The sequence below is a fragment of the Sciurus carolinensis genome, chromosome 2 (assembly GCF_902686445.1).
Source record: "Sciurus carolinensis chromosome 2, mSciCar1.2, whole genome shotgun sequence".
Taxonomy (NCBI): Eukaryota; Metazoa; Chordata; class Mammalia; order Rodentia; family Sciuridae; genus Sciurus; species Sciurus carolinensis.
The window spans coordinates 109,384,615-109,404,112 of NC_062214.1; the positions used below are offsets into that span (position 1 = coordinate 109,384,615).

A 19,498-nucleotide genomic window follows, 5' to 3' on the forward strand; every position below is an offset into this window, starting at 1 on the left:
AATTTTTAGATAATCCTAAAATTACACTGATTAGTACTATCCCTGACCATTATCCTTAAAGATCCAAAGATGACTGAACAAAGGTATAAAATATACAACATAGGTCACACATAGTGGTGCACACCCATAATCACAGTGACTTGGTAGGCTGAGACAGAAGGATCCCAAGTTCAAGGCCAGCAATGGCCACTTACCAAGACCTGCCTCAAAAAAAAAAAAAAAAAAAAAGAGGAACTGGGCTGGGGCTGGGGCTGAGTGGCAGAGCACTTGCCTAGCCCATGTGAGGCACTGGGTTCAAACCTCAGCATGTTAAAAATAAGTATATAATGACTTAAAAAAAAAAAAAAAAAAAGGAACTGGGGATATAGCTTTGCTCAGTGGTAAAGTACCCCTGGGTTCAATCCTCAGTATCAATTTAAAAAAAATTTTTAAATATATAGGGTTGGGGTTATAGCTCAGTTGGTAGAATGCTTGCCTTGTATGCACAAGGCCCTGGGTTCAATCTCCAGCACTACAAAAAAAAAAAAAATACACATACACATGTATAAAAATATATATGCTCATATCATACATACATATACATATATACATGTCTACAAATACATAAATGTGTATAGACACACATATATATACACATGCACATGTGTATACATATTTATATGTTTGTAGAGATGTGTATATATGCATGTTATGTGTGGTATGCATAATCATACTTATATACATACCATATGTACATACATATATACTACGTAGAACCTGAGAGCATATTTAGCTGAAGATAAATCTTTATTAGAATTCTATAAAGAATTCTACAACTAAAGGCTGGTATTAAAAACATGAATTTGGTCCAGTACAGAAATATGAAAATTAAGTATATAGAAAATAGGCCCTATAAAAAAGAATAAAAGAACAAGACTCCTTTTATACAAAGTTGTTTTTTTTTTGTTTACATTATATTGTTGCTTGAGGCACTAAGTAACTCAGTGAGACTCTGTCTCTAAAGAAAAATACAAAAAAGGGCTGGGGGCACTGGGGTTGTGGCTCACTGGTAGAGCACTCACCTAGCACATATGAGGCACTGGGTTCAATTCTCAGTAACACATAAAAATAAATAAATGAAACAAAAGTATTGTGTCTATCTACAACTAAAATATTAAAAGGGGGGGCTGGGGATGTGGCTCAGTGGCTGAGTGCCCCTGAATTCAATCCCCAGTACACCTACCCCCAAAAATAGTTAAAACTCATTTGGCTTAAGGAATTTCAAACCTAAAGATGCACCAGTCACTCAAAAGAATGACTGCTACTGTTAATTATACCTTAAGAAAGACAGAAGTAGGGAGCTGGCATTAGAGGTTGCAGAGACCTGTAGTACACACATAAGGCCCAATTCAACTCACCACACATACATCCCAATAGCTTTACTCTGCTTTCCAACATGTGATCTTCTAGATAGATGCAAAAATATAATTAAGACATGATTTTGCAAAAGAATGTACCAAATGCCCTTAAACTTACATAAACTCTAATACATGAAAACTTTTGATTTATAAAATGTGGTATTTACTTTTGGGAATATAATATATAATACAACAATAATACAGATATCTATAAGGAAAAGAAAACAGATTTGTTCAATAAAATGGACAAATCTAACAAACGAGCTCAATACCAATATATTTTAGAGGTAAGGAGTAACCTAGGGTAATATTCAGAAGGAATTACTGATGAGAATAATATGTAACATGCTAAAACACGGGTCTCTGCAGTCATTTTCTCTAAATAAATTATAATGTCAAGGGATGGGGGTCTTAGCTCAGTGGTAAAGTGCTTGCCTAGCATGTGTGAGGCACTGGGTTCAATTCTCAACACCACATATAAATAAGTAAAATAAAGGTCCACTGACAACTAAAAAAATATTTTAAAAAACTAATGTCAAGTGTTTTTGTTCTAAATAGACTTCTGATCAGAATCAGATATTTACACCTATAAACCCAAATGAAAATAATATTCTAATCTCAATAGACTGCATTTCTGGTAGGAAGAAACTTTAGAAGGGTATTCATTTATTCGCTAGCAGGCAGACAGCATTTCATTGAAACCACTGGCATCTATAACAATGAAACAACATACTTTATTGCAAATCAGGAAGGCAGCTTCCCTAGGAATCTCTCAGATGCAATTCAGGAACACCAATTCATGTGATTACCTTTTGTATCTAGCAGAAAAATATATCACACTCATGCTGTTTATAAATAATTGCCAATCTGGCCTAACCAATAATCTCTGGTAATAGAGTCTTTTGTTAAATAGACAGGAATTTCCTTTCCATCCAGCAAGTATTCTAGCTTCATTTTTAAAAGCAGGCATCATAGATCTGGCTAGGACAGTGAGAGAGGAAGAAAGAAGAATATGAATGAGCCTGAAAACTCATAATTCAATTTCATTCTGAGTGAACTCCTTAATTCTGTTCATGCAATGATCAACAGCATTAACGAGTAAAGGGATCCAACTATCTTCTGGCTGAGGGGTCACATGACTTGCTCTGTGGAATGAAATAGGAAAAAAAAGTTAAGTTTAGTACAAGGTGAAGGGAAAACCTATCCTCAGGAGAGTGCACAGAAGAGAATTACAGTAAAAGGCAAGTTTCTTCACAGAAATTGAAACTAAAAAGAAAATTCCAATTTTTCCCTTCCTATTCCTTGATGTGGGAGCTTGAGAGTTGAGAAAAGTCACACAGACATTCAGTTTTATTCTCAAAAAGCCATCTAGGTAGAAGTCTTCATACTTACTTTGTAATTTCAAGTGCCTTCCTTAAAACAGATACAAGTTTTGCAGACTAGAAAAGAAACAGAGAAATTACTCACCCTGAGGCCTGCCATCAAAAAAGTAAAGGACAGTTTGAATTTTTAATAAAGCCCCCAAATTAACAACAACAAAATAAAACTCATTAAAGAAGAACCTTGAATATACCCAAAACAAAAATGTTGACTAGGTTGAGGTGGACAGGATTATAAATTCTTTTCTATTTAGCAAAACATTATTAATATTGTTGCTATAACATTTTTATAAGTCTTTGGAACTTAAAATATTTTTAATTTTTAAAAAAGAATGAAAAAGGAAGAATGTAGTATGAATTTGTCCTGTTTGCCAAGAGCTCAAAATATAAAGCAGAAATAACTAAAGTTCTTCACTTTTAAAATGTACAGAATTTTAAGAACACCTATATTAAGTGAACATGGGGAGGTGGGGGACATAGCTTAACAGTAGAGCATGCGCTTAGCATGCACAAGAATCTGGGTTCAATTCTCAGCACCAAAAAAAATTTTAAATAACATAAGGATGTATATATGCCAACAATATAAAATAAGACATTTATAGAGTACATGTTTTTTAATTGCTATAGTAGTTATTGTTTGGGATAACTGAATAGGCATATTGCTAAAGATGTCTATTTCTTAAAGAAGTCATCTTTTAAACTTAATGCTGAAACAAACAAAAAATTTAATGCTTAAAAGGACACTATTTTTCAAGGTTTCTGTATACCATGAACACACATTTTGATAAATCTAATTTCCACTATCAAATTTATCAAATATTAGAAGGGGTACATCTGACTATAAAACATAAGTCATTTGGCAGTTTTACATCTCTTTCCAATAACATTAGAGGTAAGAACTGGAGTTTATTAAAATTACAGAACTTTCTCTAGTAGGACTTGAAATAATAAAGTCATATTTCTATTAAGAATCATGGTTAAATTACATGATAAGATGATTTATATTAGAACAGAGTATGTTTCAGGAACACTTACTTCTGCCTAGATTAAAAATCAGAAACTTGTGATTTGGGTTGAGAGGTTCCTAAAACATATAATTAAGGTTTTCTTTTCAAAACAGTATTTTCAAGGATCTTTGGGTTTTTCCAAATGATTACCCAAGTAATGATGAAAGAGAACTATCAAAGGTCATGACTATTATAATTCAACCTCAGCAAATATTTATAATGCACAAAATACATGCAAGAACTGTGACATTACTGTTGTGACATTACTATTGCATCCAAGTATGATAAATAAGTGCCCTACGGTTTACAGGAAATACTAGTGACCAGTGAAATTCTACAGATAGGTCTATAACTCCTCCCTCAAAGTCAGTACTCACATTGATTCGCACAGTCAGGGGGCACACAGGTGGATACATGCTCAGAGCCAAATCATCCACACTAGGAATAGAAAGCAAAAATAACCATCATCATCAACAACAACAACAAAGGAACAAAGCTAGCTAGGTTGTTTCTAGTACACAACTATGAACACAACTAAGGAGAAACTGGCTATCCCAGAAATGCTTGTCAGTTCCTTAAACTGGGCAACCAGGCAACCAATGAAGAATCAATTTAACCAGTATTCACTGAAATGAATATACCCTATTTCACTAGGAAGTTAGGGCAGGGGGGGAATGCCCTTGGTTCATAGGACAGGACAAAATTAATTTATTGAAAATGTGAGGATCTGAAATTATTGATTTAATAACTAATGCAGGCTGGACTCATCAATGGAAGGTAAAATTTTTACATAAAAGACACCCTTACTAAAGAAGACACCATTTAAATCGTGATCAAATTTAGGACTACCAATAATGGGACAAAGTGAAATCTTGCAACTCCCCAATATGATGTAATAGGAAGCACAAAACATAACATCTATATAATATTCTTGCAAAAAAATGTTTAACCTGACTATAATCCCTAGAAAAATTATCCTATGAATCCAAATTGTTAGCTGTTTTATAGGACAACTGACCCCGGTTTTGTTTTAAAATGTCAATGTTGAAAAAGACTAAAAAGGATAGGGACTGTATTAAACTATAAGAAACTAATGTGAAATCTTGATGGAAACCTGGATTTATATAAAACATTTTAGAGACAAATGGAAAAGTTTTTGACTGTTGGATGATATATTCAACATTAAATTTCTTGGATGTGATGATAAGACTTTGTTCTTAGCAGATAGATGCTAGGTATGTAGGGGTAAAATGTCATTGATGAACACAACTAATTCTCTAATGGTTTAGGAAAAAATATGGGACATTTATTTATAAAGACATAAACTAATACGGGAAAAAAATGTGAACAATAGGTGAATCCAAATGAAGGATATAGAGGTATTTACTGAAGTACTTTTTCAACTTTCCTGTAGGTCTGAACATTTTCAGAATACAAGAAACTAGGCAAAAACCTTGGGGTGGGTGACAGCACAAACTGAGATCAGAAGGCTCCAGATATTTCAAGTGGGGAACATGTTTACCTAGGGCTGATCTCATCAGAAATATCCACAATGTCATCCAGCTGAGCCACCTGATCCTTCTTCCCATTCTCTGCCACTAAGATTCGGATTTTCTTCAGGCACGCTTTGGATGCTCTCACCAGTGCAAGGCATGGGATTATGAGTTCTTGATCTTCCGCGGACCAATATAAGTCTCGGTTGCTTGGAAACCCCAACACACCATCACTGTGGTTGTCCTCCTCAGAATCATTCAAGAGGCCACAGTAAGGGTCACATTCTTCCACAGCCTAAAACATACCATGATAAATGTAAATGCAAACAAAACAAAACACCTATTATACTTTTAGCACCATAACTGAATTATTCAAAAACCCCAGCCAGGCTGAGCACAATGTTGCACCTTGTAATCCCAGGGACTTGGGAGACTGAGGTGGAAGGATCTCAAGTCCAAGGCCAGTATGGGCAACCTGGTGAGACCCTATCTCAAAATAAAATATTAAGAGGCCTGAGCATGCAGTTCAGTAGCAAAGCATGCACAGGTTTAACACCCAGTACGAAAACAAAAGCAAAAACCCAGGCTGATTATTTCACTAACAGCTACAGAGTTGAATTACTTCATGAACCCTGTTCTCACTCTCCTTGTCCAGCAAAGGAATAAACGGAAGTGATACAAATCACATACCAGAATGGAATGGGAATAGAAGACACAGAACAGAAGTGAGAATGGAACCAATTCAGTCAATGTTCAGGAAATCCCCTTTCTTTATAATCAATTCTCTACTGGTCATGGAATTTACCCTCCAATAAGCAGCAAAGACAGAGGTTCCCTTACCTGTTCCATTTCTTCATGTGCATCCTTCACAAAATCCACATTCTTTGTCAGCATTAATAGGGTTGCAGCTTTATTATCTATGAGCAAAAAATAAGAAACACTAGAATGAGAGGAGAAACCTAATAATTCTCTTAAGACCACAAAGGACAACCAACACTGTTCCTTTTGAAGAGAGCATTAAGGTAATCTACAGTGGTAGTTTAATGTAAAACTCTTTTCACTACATCCCCTGGAACTCAGACAGAAAGTTAAAAAGCTTTTCTTTATTCATCACAAGAAGTAAAATGGTCACATAATATTTCTTAATCACAATCCTCTTGCTGACCACTGCTTCTGGCCTGACAACTGCTTTAGTGTGCCCAATAAAACTGCCACTGGGGTAGTACTAGAAAAAAACCGTATCTGTTCAGCAAGTGATAAAACCACAAGTAGAATCTGAATTTAAAAGGGAAGGGGGTATAATTCAGTCACAGAGTGCTTGCCTAGTGTGCAGAAGGCCCTAGGTTAGATACCCAGCAGAACAAGAGAATGGCAAGAAGTATTAATAGCTAACTATTAATGTTGAAGACAAACTAAATATATTTTACTAAAATCTTTATAGAAATTAAAATATATAAATGTTATAAAATGGGAAGTCAGACATGAGATGTCTCTCTGTTTTGGCCAGCAGTTAATGGCTCACCTTCTACTCTTACCTACCTCTTGGTAACCGAGGAACTTGCTGGCAAGCAACCCAGACACTGTTGCAGGAAATAAGGTCACTGTTTTCAGGGCTGGGGAAAGGAATCAATTAGAATATATCAATGACCTAGGTTCCTGTCTCTAAAAAGTTCCTTCCTCATGGTCATTATTCTCTGCTTTCAGTAACTTTTCTGTTAGGGCAAGTTTTCCCCTGTGTCGAGGAAGCCTATTAACTGGTAACTCATACCATGGCATCAGTACCTCTGAGGTGGAGTGATGAGAAGCACTTCCACAAGCTGAGCCATGCCATCCACAATGTCCAAAGTGGCGCTCCGTACCAGCTTCCTCAGGGTGATCCCTGTGGCCAAAACCAAGGAGTAAGCAGCCTGGTCTCCTTCTCAGAAGTCACTGTCCATTTTCCTGAATCTAAGCATTAGAGCTCTACAAGGTAATGGCCACTCACATGCTTTAAAGGAAGTGCCAAATATAAAACTCAGATCTTATTTATATCTCCATGTCATTTTCTTATCCCACCCACCAGTCCTTAGAGTTGTTCTCCAGGAGATTTGGAATACAACCTTTCCATGACAGACAACATGTATTCATTCATTAAGGACAGTGTGGTCCCTTGAGAACTGTGGATAAAACACTAAAAAGTTTAAATCATTTATGAGTAACCCTAAAGATCTATGTATTCATTTATAATTTTGGCATGATTACAATCGAGATATAAATCTGTAGGCAGGACTAGTGCACATTTAACCTACAGAGAAGCCTAGAAATAGAGTATGTTCTAACATGAATTTGGAGGAAAGATGGAATGGCTTTGGTCTAGGGATTTGGAGATGAGATTCAGTCAGCATCTAAGCAGTTAGATGGAAAGGAAGAGCCAAAGAGAATTAAAAGCCTTAAGATTCAGGCAAAGCACAGGAGATGCATATACCTTAGCATAATGGAGTGTTTACAGAGGTCAGTCACATTTTAAAATTCTCCTTGAGGTGTATGCTCAAACTGGGGAAAGGCGGAAGTCGCAGGACATACCCATCATTTTAGCAAAGATGTAGCCTAAAAACACAACACTAATGTGTACACAGTAGCTTACCCTGATCTTTGGGAAGTGAATAGTACACTGCAATAATTGCCTTGGTGGCAGCACGGACTTGTTCACTGATCCTCTGGGTTTCCTATGAGGTGACAGACCAATTTAATAATAGAGAAGTGGATTAGATCAGTTTGTCCAACCCATCTACTGTGAAAGAGAATAGAATCTGTACAGCATCATCAAACATTTTCTGAAATCCCATTATGAGTCAGGCCTTGTGATATACTCATTACATACCAGAGAAGAGTTAGCTGGACACCAGACACTAGTTGACAACTCAATAAGGCATAAAGAAACAAAGGGAAAAACTTGTCCTGGATAACTCTATATCCCAAGATATTCATATGTCCCATGAGATATTCACCATCTCTTAGACCAGGAGTAGTCAAACTATGGTCCACAGGTAAATCAGACCCATTTACACTTATTATAAATAAGGTGTTATTGGGACCCAGCCATGGTCACTGGTTTACATATTGTCTATACTTGTGTTTACACAACAAGGGCAGTACTGACTGGTTAGCCTGAAATATTTACTACTATCTTGCCTTTTACAGAAAAAGTTTGCCAACCCCTGATTAGAACATTAACCAAATCTCTATGTATGTGTGTCTCTCTCAACAGAATCAGAATACGTACCTAAAAATAAATACCATGAACTGAATAATGCTCACTACTCTGTTAAATTATAAATCAGTGTGCTACTATGTAAAGTGTGGTCCAGATTGGTGCCACTCCACAAACTGTTACTTGTTTGTGATGAGATATCTACAGTGATTTAGAGTAAGAGCTTAGAAACTTTTTAAAATTTTTTCAGTGCTGGGTATCCAACACAGGGCCTTGCACATACTAGGCAAGAACTCCACCTCTGAGCTATACCCCCACTCTGTTCAGAAACTTTTACGGCAATACACAAAATTTTATAAAAATATTAGGTCATAAGGATTTTTAGAATTTTAAAAATAATAAACAAACCATCCTGCAGTAGGACTAAAATGTTGACATCCTAAGAAGGGGACTATGAATCTCAAATATGTATTTGGATATATATTTGTATATATTTCCAATAAAACTATGTTCTAATTTTTCATCTATGAGTAAAGCTACTGTCCTGAGCATATACAGAAAAATACTTGTATGCTGTCTCCTCATTGTATCTTTCTTGCTACAAATTTTAGCAGGAAGTTTTTCTTTTCAAAGAAAGGAGCCAGCAAATATTTAAGAATAAGGTAACATTACTACTTCCTTTGAAATAAATACACCTTCTATGAATCTTTGAATCTTTTAAAGCACTCTCACATAATTCATCATTGTTTCCTCATTGTAGATCTCTAAGGTCTGTAAGGAGAAAGTTTATCATTGTAGTCGTATGCAACAAAAGAATATATCATTTCAAAACACCTGCATATAGAAATTTAAAATACTGTAAAAACCAAATAAGATAATGAATATGCCATTTTTAAATAACCTTACTTTCAAGTATAGACAGCTCTAAAAAAAAGTGAATATAGGGCATGCTAGGTCATGGTCAACACCTTTACTTTCAGTTTTATAATAAAGGCATATTAAAAATGCATAATTTCATTGTTCTAGCAATTTCATTTCTGGGAATTTTTTTCTACAAGTATGTACAAAAAAGATTATATTGGGCAATTCACCACAGAACCATTTACAGTAGTTACAAGTTGGAAACAGTTTAAATGTCCACATAGGGTATTGACTAAATTATGGTTATAGTCACTCTGTTGAAGATTAAGAAGCTATTACAATTTTTTAGGTGCTGCTAAGAATCAATTTCTAAGCTAATATTGTTAATTTTTTAAAAAGGAAGGTCCAGAAGAGTGTTGATGGTATCTGATCATTTGTGTAAAAAGCATATATGTGTATATATATATATATATATATATGTGTACATGAATGTATATATGCATAGAATATACTGTGTACAATAATACAAGAGGAAGTGAAGAGAGAAGACAAAAATGAGGAACAGGGGTGGGAAGAAAGAAACATTTTAGGATACTTTGTTATCTTTTGAATTTCAGGTTTTCTACATGTTACTGATTAAATACAAACTAATTCAATACCAAAGGGTATTATGTACTATAATAGAATACGTATAGCTTAGCATTCATATAGGCCTTATTTAAATTCAACTTCCACTGCTCATTAACCTTAACCTGAGCTTCTGAGAGTGGTTGCTCATCTGTCAGATAGGGGTCATGTATGTGAAAATAACTAGAAAACAGTGTGCATGTTAAAATTATTTCAGAAAGGTAATAACCAAGCTGAATTTCAGATTGCAAAATTTATAAGACAGGTCTACCCATGCTAGTCACTGCATTTAGGTAATTTGGTTTCCACAACAATCCTGTAAAGTAAAAAATGTAATCTCATTTGACAGATGAGGAAAACAAATCTCCTGGGGCTTGAGTGTAAAAGGTGGAAAGAAACAGAGGATTCCTAAGGAATAACAAGACAGCACAAGAATTCCAGTAAAGTGAAGCCCACCTGTGGAGACGGCAATGGAAGTCGAGAGAAGACTGTGGTCAGAGTGGTGGCTTCCCCCGACACTTTAACCGCTGCCTCATCTGGTGAGTGGGCAGAAGAGGCGGGTGCTAAAGTTAGTGCCAAAATGCTAAAGCTGCAGCTGTGGCAGGGACTTGGAAGATAATGCGTTCACTCTCCACCCTTATCGGCCTAGACGACTCAAAAACACTCCAAATATCAATGTTTTATATTTTAACCACTCAAGTGCCGAGGACCAGCAAGGTGAGGTATCCCCACCGAGGGAATGCGGCGGGGGGGAGGCAGTCACCACCAGAAGGGACCACCAGTAGGAAAGGGGCCGGGTCGCTGGGATAGGAGAGAAAGGGGTTCCTGACGGGAGAGGCACTCACTGAGTCTTCTCCAGAACATCTCCCGATTAAACTCCTCCGTGGTCTCCCGGGCTTCGCCGACTTGTGTGTGTAGCGTGGTGGGCCGAAGAGCGGCGAAAGGAAAAACTGAAGTGAGCGGAGCCACCTCCCCAACAGGGGTCCTGCCCCCAGTCGCCCAACATGGCCATTTCTCTACCCCAAGGCCGCCCCTGAACTGCCAGTCCCCACTGCGTCAGCTCACCCCGCACTCGAGGCAGGAGCAACCGCAGCTCGGCCGCCAAGTGTCGGAGCTGTTCCAAAGGCGGAGCCAGGGTGAGGACTGCGGCTACAGAAGCAGTTTCACTCGCCATCTCAGTCGCTAACCGGGACCTGAAAACAGACGCCCCTGCCGCCGCTGCCCGAGCCGCACTGCAACTGCGTCTGCGACTCGCTTCCGGTGCCGCTTACGCGAAATGGTTTCCGGCAACAACCCAGCCCTCCCGCCCCGCCCCTTTTTCCCTGAGGCCCCGCCCCTTCCATTGGCCGGTAACGCCTCTCCGCCCCATCCGTTTCCAACCTAGAGACCGGGCCACACTGTAAGGTTCAGTTATATTTCTTATTCTTCATTCATTCATTTATTTGATTAGCTGAAACACTCCCGACTAAGGAAGTAGAAAGCCCATGACCCTATGTATGACGCTGGATGCTTTATAGGGGATAACCCCCCAAAACACTGGGTCTCCTGAGATACTCACATACACACACCCAGCCCCTACCCTGTCGATCTCCTTATTTAGGACTTTCTCTTTGCTTCCTTAGGGAAGAAATCAAGTCATTATTTAGACTTCTGCAGTCCACTCTCCAGGAATCAATAGTTGAGTGCCAAAAGGCTAAAGCTGCAGTTGTGGCAGGGACTTGGAAGATAATGTGTTCCTTCTCCAACATCCAGGTGTCCAAGGAGAAGCAGCTCTCTGAAGCTCACTCACTGAAATCTGCCTTCCACCCAGGAGGGGCTGGGACGTGGGCTACAGATGCAGAGGCTGAACTTCTGCTCAGCTGGCAGTGATGGGGCATGGCCTTCAGGAACTCAGGTGGCTTTTTAACTGCACCATGAAGGTTCCAAACTTGGTGGAGTTCAGTGTCCACACACAACGAATGAGTACTGGTGTCAGCAATGTCAACCAGGTCCGCAAAGGGGAGAAAAAAAGAGCTAGGGTACCCTGTGTCACATGAAGAAAGTAGCAGGAATAAATCTGCCAGATGTACAGCAGTATCATAAGTAGGTGAACAGGTATAATTTTCAAGTATTTCCCTTGATGGAGATGAGACTTGAAGTTGTGACCAAAGCATCTCTGCAACAAGCTCCAACACAGGTAAGCCATCAAGGGAATGTTAAAAAACACCAGCTGGAAAAAAGGAACAGAACACAATGTTAGCTTACCACCAAGCCCTTGGAGGAGTCAGGTCTCATTATTGGTGGCTCCTAAGAATATGTTGCTTTCTGTCTTGGGGTTAGCTGTCTAATTATTTTTTTTTAATACTTTGATCACACTTACTTGTAACACAACATCTGACCTACAATTAGTTGCATATTTGCTTGTGTCTTTTTTTTTCAACGTAAAGATAGGAATCATTTAACTTACATTGAAGCCCCGACTTACAGAACAGTGTCATATATATAGTAGATATCTGCCAGTGTTTAAACTGGAATTAGGTACACATGCACGTGAGTGCACACTTACACACACACACACACACACACACACGGAGTATACACACTTTTTTGATGGAATGGAGGGACTTGGATATCGGTATATTTTTCCTTATCTCTATATTTTTGTTTGAGGTAGAATGATGAGTACTAGAATATAATTAGAAGATCTAAATTGTAATATGATTTAAAGGCTGTGTGATTCATTCATTAATTCAACAAATATTTATTTGGCACCCATTATGTAGCAGGCAATGTGCTAGGCTCTAGGTTAGGCACACACCAGTGAACAAGTCAAAAAAGATCCATAGTAGAGCTACAGTCTAACAGGAAAAAAAGAAAAAATAAACAAAAAAAGATAATTATAGATTTTGATAAATTCAGTTAAGGAAATAACTGGGTCACAAGAGGGTAAATAAGAGATAAGCTCTGTGAAGCCTGAAGGACAGAAATGAGTCAGTTGAGGGAAGTGCATTCCAGAAAAAAGGAACAAATGAAAAGTCCAGAAGTGGGAGAGGTCTTGGGCTCTGTAAGGCAACACTGGCAACGGATAATGAATGAGGTCGAAAGTGGGACTGGAGCCACAGGTTTGAGGTGGAAATTAAAGTTCCAATTGGAGACATAATATTAAGATGCCTGTTATAGGACTGGGGATATAGCTCAGTTGGTAGAGTGCTTGCCTTGTAAGCATAAGGCCCTGGGTTCAATCGCCAGCACTGCAAAAAAAAAAAAAAAAAAAAAAAAAAAGATGCCTGTTATACATCAAAGGCAATATATAAAATGGCAATTGTACATAGACACTTGAAGTACAGAGAAGATGTCCACATCAGAGATATAGATTTGGGAGTCAGGAGCCTGTATAATACATAAAATTCATTATTAGTATACAATTGCTTAAATATGAATGTAAACATTTTTATACAAAAAAAAGCATGCCTTTTGGCAAGATATAGGTTTCACTTGGTTTAAGAGTGCCCCTATGGGGCTGGGGATATAGCTCAGTTGGTAGAGTGCTTGCCTTGCAAGCACAAGGCCCTGGGTTCGATCCCCAGCACCGCAAAAAAAAAAAAAAGAGTGCTCCTAGGATGGGCTGGAGTTATAGCTCAGGGGTAGAATGCCTGTCTAGCATGTGTGAGGCACTGGGTTTGATCCTCAGCATCACATATAAATAAATAAATAAAATAAAGGTCCATCAACAACAACAAAAAAATTTAAAAAAAAAAAAAAAAGAGTGCTCCTAAGAGATATCCTCCATCTATATAATAGAAAATGGAACTTAGAGTCGGGGATGTAGCTCAGCAACAGAATGCCTGTCTACTATGCCTGAAGCCCTGGGTTCAATCCCCAGCACCAAAGTATGGAGGGAAAGAAAGAGAAATGGTCCCAGGATCTACTTACATGCTGCTGTGCAGAGAATGTTGTGGACTGGGGTCAGTGTTTGCTAAAAAAGATTTCCCCTAATTGTCCCTAATCCTGCTGATCTTGTTTTACTGCTGTTAGGAGGCTTTGAATTCATTTTGACTAATGATTTTTGATATCTTCCAAAACTTCAAATTATAACTGAGATTTTGGTCCACCAGCCCCATTAGATGAGTAAAACAAAGGAACTGTTAGGTAAATATTTTTCAAGTCTTTTTTTATGGAGTTTTGCTATGGATGAGGATTTTTAAATTATATGTTTGTTTTAAAGGAATCAAATATAAACCTAATATGTTGGTATTTCTCAAATAATACTGCTAAGATATCATTGCCAAGCCCAGGTCTGATTTTTGAAGTTTCTACAAAATAATGACCTACTTTTCTTGTGTGTATATTTTTCCTTTCCCTCCTCCTAAAATATTTTCCTTTTTCCTTATTATAATCGGTTTTGGTTTAACTCAAAGTACATAACTTATTCTATCATAAACCCCTTACTTCATTTTCTGCCAATGAAAAAGCACAATTAAACAACAAAAACCTCTTTCACCTCTGATCAACTCTGAACGCCAAAAAAGAAAAGGGTTAGGAAGCAAACAAAACATTAGTTATTAAACACTGCCCTGCAAGTAAAGTAGGAAAAATGATCTACAGTATTTAAGATTTGGGATTTTTTTTTTTTTTTTTTTTTTTTGGTGGTGCTGGGGATTTGAACCCAGGGCCTTGTGCTTGCGAGGCAAGCTCTCTACCAACTGAGCTATATCCCCAGCCCTAAGATTTGGGATTTTTAAAAAAAATTTTGGATTTAATTTATAACTGTTACGCAATTGTTCCAACAAGACCAAGATGTTCTTAAATGGTATTTCTGACTTCTTACCTGGAAAATTCCAGCTACAAATGTTGCACCGCCTTGCAGGAAATGTCCATTAACAAATATCCCAAAGGAAAAGCAGAAACCCAATTTGCCATCAATGATTTCACCAAAAAACCATGGTCCTGAAGGAGGCAATGGATAGAAAAGAAGATTAAATAACTATGACCCTGATTGCAAACCTCCTGAGATTCATTTATAGGAATAATGAAGATATAAGAATAGTCATCTATGAGCATTTTATTTCAGTGTTTCTTCTCTGCTAAACTATGTTACAGCTGATATCCTAACCACCTATTTGCCCCATCTTTCTCTGGATCATAAAATCATTTCCATACATGCTATACTTGGAATTGATACATAGCTTGTAGATACCCAAAACAGATTGTATCACACTCATAATTTAAAAAATACTCTCTTGCACTAATAAACTCAATATAATATATTAACATTTCCTTTAAGAAGCAGAGGTAGCTGGGTGCAGTGGGGCATGCCTGTAATCCCAGCATCTTAGGAGTCTGAGACAGGAGGATTCCAAGTTCAAACCCAGCCTCAGCAACGGCAAGGCACTAAGCAACTCAGTAAGACCCTGTCTTTAAATAAAATACAAAATAGGGTTGAGGGTATGGCTCAGTGGTCAAGTTCCCTGAGTTCAGTCCCCAGTAACCTCCCCTGCCAAAAAAAAAAAAAAAAAAAAAAAAGCAGCATAGGTATTCTACTGAAGCTAATTTTTGAGATATGTGAGATTTACTCCTTAAAGCAATAGCAATACAACCTAACCACTTTTTGATGAAAGTCTTTCTAAAATGCACTCACATACTTCTCTTTCCTACTAATATAGTGAACATACTTTAGCCTTTTCCTGTTGACCAATAGCCATTAGTTCATACATTGACTACATAATCAACAATTCTTTAACAAGACTTCTTTTTTTTTTAATTTTTTTGTAGTTGTCAATGAACCTTTATTTATTTTTATATGGTGCTGAGGATCAAACCCAGGGTCTCACACATGCTAGGCGAGCACTCTACCACTGGGCCACAAACCCAGTTCTGTAAAAAGACTTCTAAAGCACAATAAATGAAACAAAAGATCAGTAAGTGGGATGGTATCAAGTTAAAAAGCTTGTTCACAGCAAAGGAAACAATTAAGAATGAGAATGCCTACAGAATGGGAGATCTTTGCCACCTGCTCCTCAAGGCATTAATATCTAGAACATATGAAGAACTCAAAAGAACTTGACATCAAAAACCCAGCCCACCTAGCGTGTGTGAGGCACTGGGTTTGATTCTCAGCACCACATAAAAATGAATAAATAAAATAAGGTATTGTGTCCATCTACAACGAAAAACTTAAAAAAAATAAAAATAAATGGACAAAAGAACTAAACAGACACTTCTCAAAAGAAGAAATACAACTGGCCAACAAATAAATGAAAAATGTTCAAAACTCAAGCAATCAGAGAAATGCAAATCAAAACTACATTGAGATTTCATCTCACTCCAGTCAGTATGGCAATTATCAAGAATGCAAATAACATGGGCTGGGGATGCACAGTTGGTAGGGTGCTCGCCTTGCAAGCACAAGGCCCTAAATTCAATCCCCAGCACACACACAAAAAAAGAATACAAATAAAAGGCCAGGTGCAGTGGCCCATGCCTATAATTCCAGTGACTCCCAATTACAAATTCAAAGCTAGCCTCAGCAACTTAGCAAGGCCCTAAGCAACTTAGTGAGAACCTCTCGATAATTTAATAAAATTAAAATAAAAATGACCAGGGATGTGGCTTAGGGTAAATTACCCTTGGGTTCAATCCCTGGTACCAAAAAACAAACAGTTTCAAAGAAAGAATATAGATAATAATAAGTGTTGACAAGGATGTGGGGAAAATGGTGTACCCATACATTGTTGGTAGGACTGCAATTTAATGCAACTACTCTGGAAAGCAGTATGGAGATTTCTCAAAAAACTAGGAATGGAACTACCACATGATCCAGCTATCCCATTCCTCAGTATTTATCCAAAAAGATCTAAAATCAGCACACTATAGTGACACAGTCACATCAATGTTTATAGCAGCACAGTTCACAATAGCCAAGGTACCCTTCAACAGATAAATGGATAAAGAAAATGTGATATATATACACAATGGAGTATTACTCAGCTATAAAGAAAAATGAAATTATGGCATTTACTGGTAAACAGAAGGAGCTAGAGGTTATAATGCCAAGTGAAATAAGTCAGACTCAGAAAGCCAAAGATTGAATGTTTTCTCTGATATGTGGAAGGAATTCAAAATAAGGAGATAAAAAAAAATAGAAAGAGAAAGGTAAAAGTGTGTGTGTGTGTGTGAGAGAGAGAGAGAGAGAGAGAGAGAGAGAGAGAGAATGTGTGTGTGAGGGTGGTAATTCCATAAAAATAGGGTGGGCTAGATGAAGGAGACTGAAGAGGAGGGAGAAGAGACAGAATAAGGGAAGAACAGAGGGATGAATCTAATCTAACTTTCCTATGTACATTTATAAATATACCATAGTTAATCCCACCATCATGTATATCTACAAGACACTAACCAAAAAGAAAAAAAATAAAAGTAAATAGCAGGGGCTGGGACTGGGGCTCAGTGGTGCAGTGCTTGTCTTGCAATGTGAGGTACTGGGTTCGATCCTCAGCACCACATAAAAATATATAAAATAAAGGTATTGTGTCCATGTACAACTAAAAAAATATTTTTTAAGTAAATAGCAGAAAGATCAATAGAGCAGTGAGAAACAAACAGAGAGAGGGTTGAAGGGAGAGAAAGGGGACATAGGGATTGAATTTGAGCAAATTATATTCCATGTCTTTTTAATTATGTCAAAATGAATCTTAATGTTACATGTAACTAAAAGGAAATAAAAAAGAAAGTGTAATAAGCAATTTTCTCAGATGTACATTAGAAAAACTCCATTAATTTCAACTTTTTGAATGGAGCAATTTTTTTTTTTTTTTTTTTTTTTGCAGCCCAGGAAAACCACTTGCTTGGCTCTCTAGTGCAAGACAAGTGTCAAAAACAGCTCCAACCTATCTTCTAACAAGAGAACTTATCTTCAGGGGCTGGAGGTATAGCTCAGTGATGAAGTGCTTGCCTAGCAATTTCACAGCCCTGGGTTCAAATCCCCCACACTTAAATAAAAAGAGAGCGAGAGAGAAATTATCTCCAAAGGGGATGAGCCATTGCTTGGTATATAACACTGTAGTGTCATAATTTTAGTTTGTTCTCTACTGGAAGTTACTAATGAGCGAAGTCCAAAGTAGAAAAACAGTGTAAAACAAAAACTGACTAGGCAACCAGTTAGCTAATCTAGTCCTAATTGACTTTTAGTCCCTGAAGAACCTGAACAAAAAACCCAAAAGAAGAGAGACTTGCAGTGCTTTCCATATATATGAACCGCTAAGTGACTTCATAAGTATTGGTATAACAATCAATACAACAATCTCAGATATGCCTGTACTCATTGCTCACCTTAGCTTTTCTTTTCTGACATGAGTTTTTCAGTGCCACACATTATTCATATTCACTGAACTACATACTAAGTATTGTGCTTAGTGCTGGGCATAGAGACAGACATGATGGCAATGGATATTCTATTAAGGAAAAATTATAAACATAGGAGATAATCATAAATTCTGATATGAAATTAAATGTGATGAGATTGAGGGTACAACTTGAAGGTAATCAAACAAGGTTGCTTTGAGGAGGTGGCATTTAAGATGAACTTCAGTCTTCTACTACATTTCCATACAAATACTAATTCCCTAATGGTTTTCTCAGCATCCTTATATTAACTTGGCGTTGACTAAATGTCCTTTAGATGTATTAAGAAAGAACTTAATTTCCCCAAACCATATCCCAAGAAATGATTTATAAAGACTCATGGACTATTTGTTAATACTCGAGTCTAAGTTATTCTATTGTCAAAATCTCAATATATTCTTTGACAGAATTCTCTATAATTTGAAGTTTATTAATTTACTTACCAAATACTACATACAGGGTCATCAACAACATAGAATAGTAGAAGATGTTTATTTTGCTCAAGAGATGAAGGGAAAATGACATCAGATTTATAAATCGTGGAGGTTCTAAACAGAACAAATTTTTAATAAGTCAGCGAGCATACGCAAAATTTAATTTCTTTATAACATTTTCTAGAAGACTTTCATAGGCTATCTGCTCTATATTGAGCAAATCCTTTGTTACATGGCAACTATACAGGTACCACTTTAAATTTAGAATACTGGTGAGCTAATATACTTAGAATTATATAGGGTAGAAAGTTCAAAAAATGGTTTAGTTGTGAGACTATATATATGCATATAATTACATTTATATATACTATAATATACTGAACTCATACATATTTTTTGACTAAAAATAGACATACCTGCCAGAGGTCTGTACTATTTTATTTTCATGTAGGTTTGAAAGATAGTGCTACGTTCAAAGGATCATTAAGTCTCTATTTTCCATAGGACTTAGTAACCAAATTATAAACTTCCAAGAGATGTATCAAAAATATATCAAAAGTACCTAAAAGAAATATCAAAATTTCTCCATTCTGATCTTAAATATGAGTATCTGTTTCAATAGTCCTTTCCTATATGTGATACAGTTCTTAACAAACAGTCCTGTCATTCTAATTAAGAGGCACCCCTAAAGTTCTCCCAATTGATATGCTCTTAAAATATGGTGCCAAAAAGCT

At 37.0% G+C, this 19,498-nt stretch overlaps 2 protein-coding genes across 5 annotated transcripts in view; both read right to left on the reverse strand.

Annotated features, from left to right (window-relative positions):
• Window positions 1–2,107: 2,107 nt before the first annotated feature.
• Window positions 2,108–11,231, reverse strand: Ccndbp1 (cyclin D1 binding protein 1). The gene is made up of 11 exons (XM_047542290.1): window positions 11,020–11,231; window positions 10,800–10,859; window positions 10,411–10,490; window positions 7,900–7,981; window positions 7,059–7,155; window positions 6,816–6,889; window positions 6,117–6,193; window positions 5,306–5,571; window positions 4,161–4,221; window positions 2,790–2,836; window positions 2,108–2,542 (listed from the first exon to the last, which is right to left on the reverse strand). Exons 1-11 carry the CDS (start codon window positions 11,126–11,128, stop codon window positions 2,428–2,430), a joined length of 1,068 nt encoding a protein of 355 aa, XP_047398246.1. The 5' UTR covers window positions 11,129–11,231; the 3' UTR covers window positions 2,108–2,427.
• A 93-nt stretch (window positions 11,232–11,324) lies between these two features.
• Tmem62 (transmembrane protein 62) overlaps window positions 11,325–19,498 on the reverse strand; it is a 47,791-nt gene continuing 39,617 nt past the window's right edge. For 2 of the 4 annotated variants that reach the window (XM_047542274.1, XM_047542276.1), the window contains 3 exons: window positions 18,774–18,878; window positions 14,762–14,880; window positions 11,328–12,163 (listed from right to left, as the gene is read on the reverse strand). In XM_047542274.1, coding sequence (XP_047398230.1) covers window positions 11,837–12,163; window positions 14,762–14,880; window positions 18,774–18,878 — 551 coding nt within the window. In that variant the 3' untranslated portion in view covers window positions 11,328–11,836. Of the gene's footprint in view, window positions 12,164–12,294; window positions 13,185–14,761; window positions 14,881–18,773; window positions 18,879–19,498 lie in introns of those variants that run through there. The other 2 variants (XM_047542272.1, XM_047542273.1) reach the window with 2 other exon arrangements.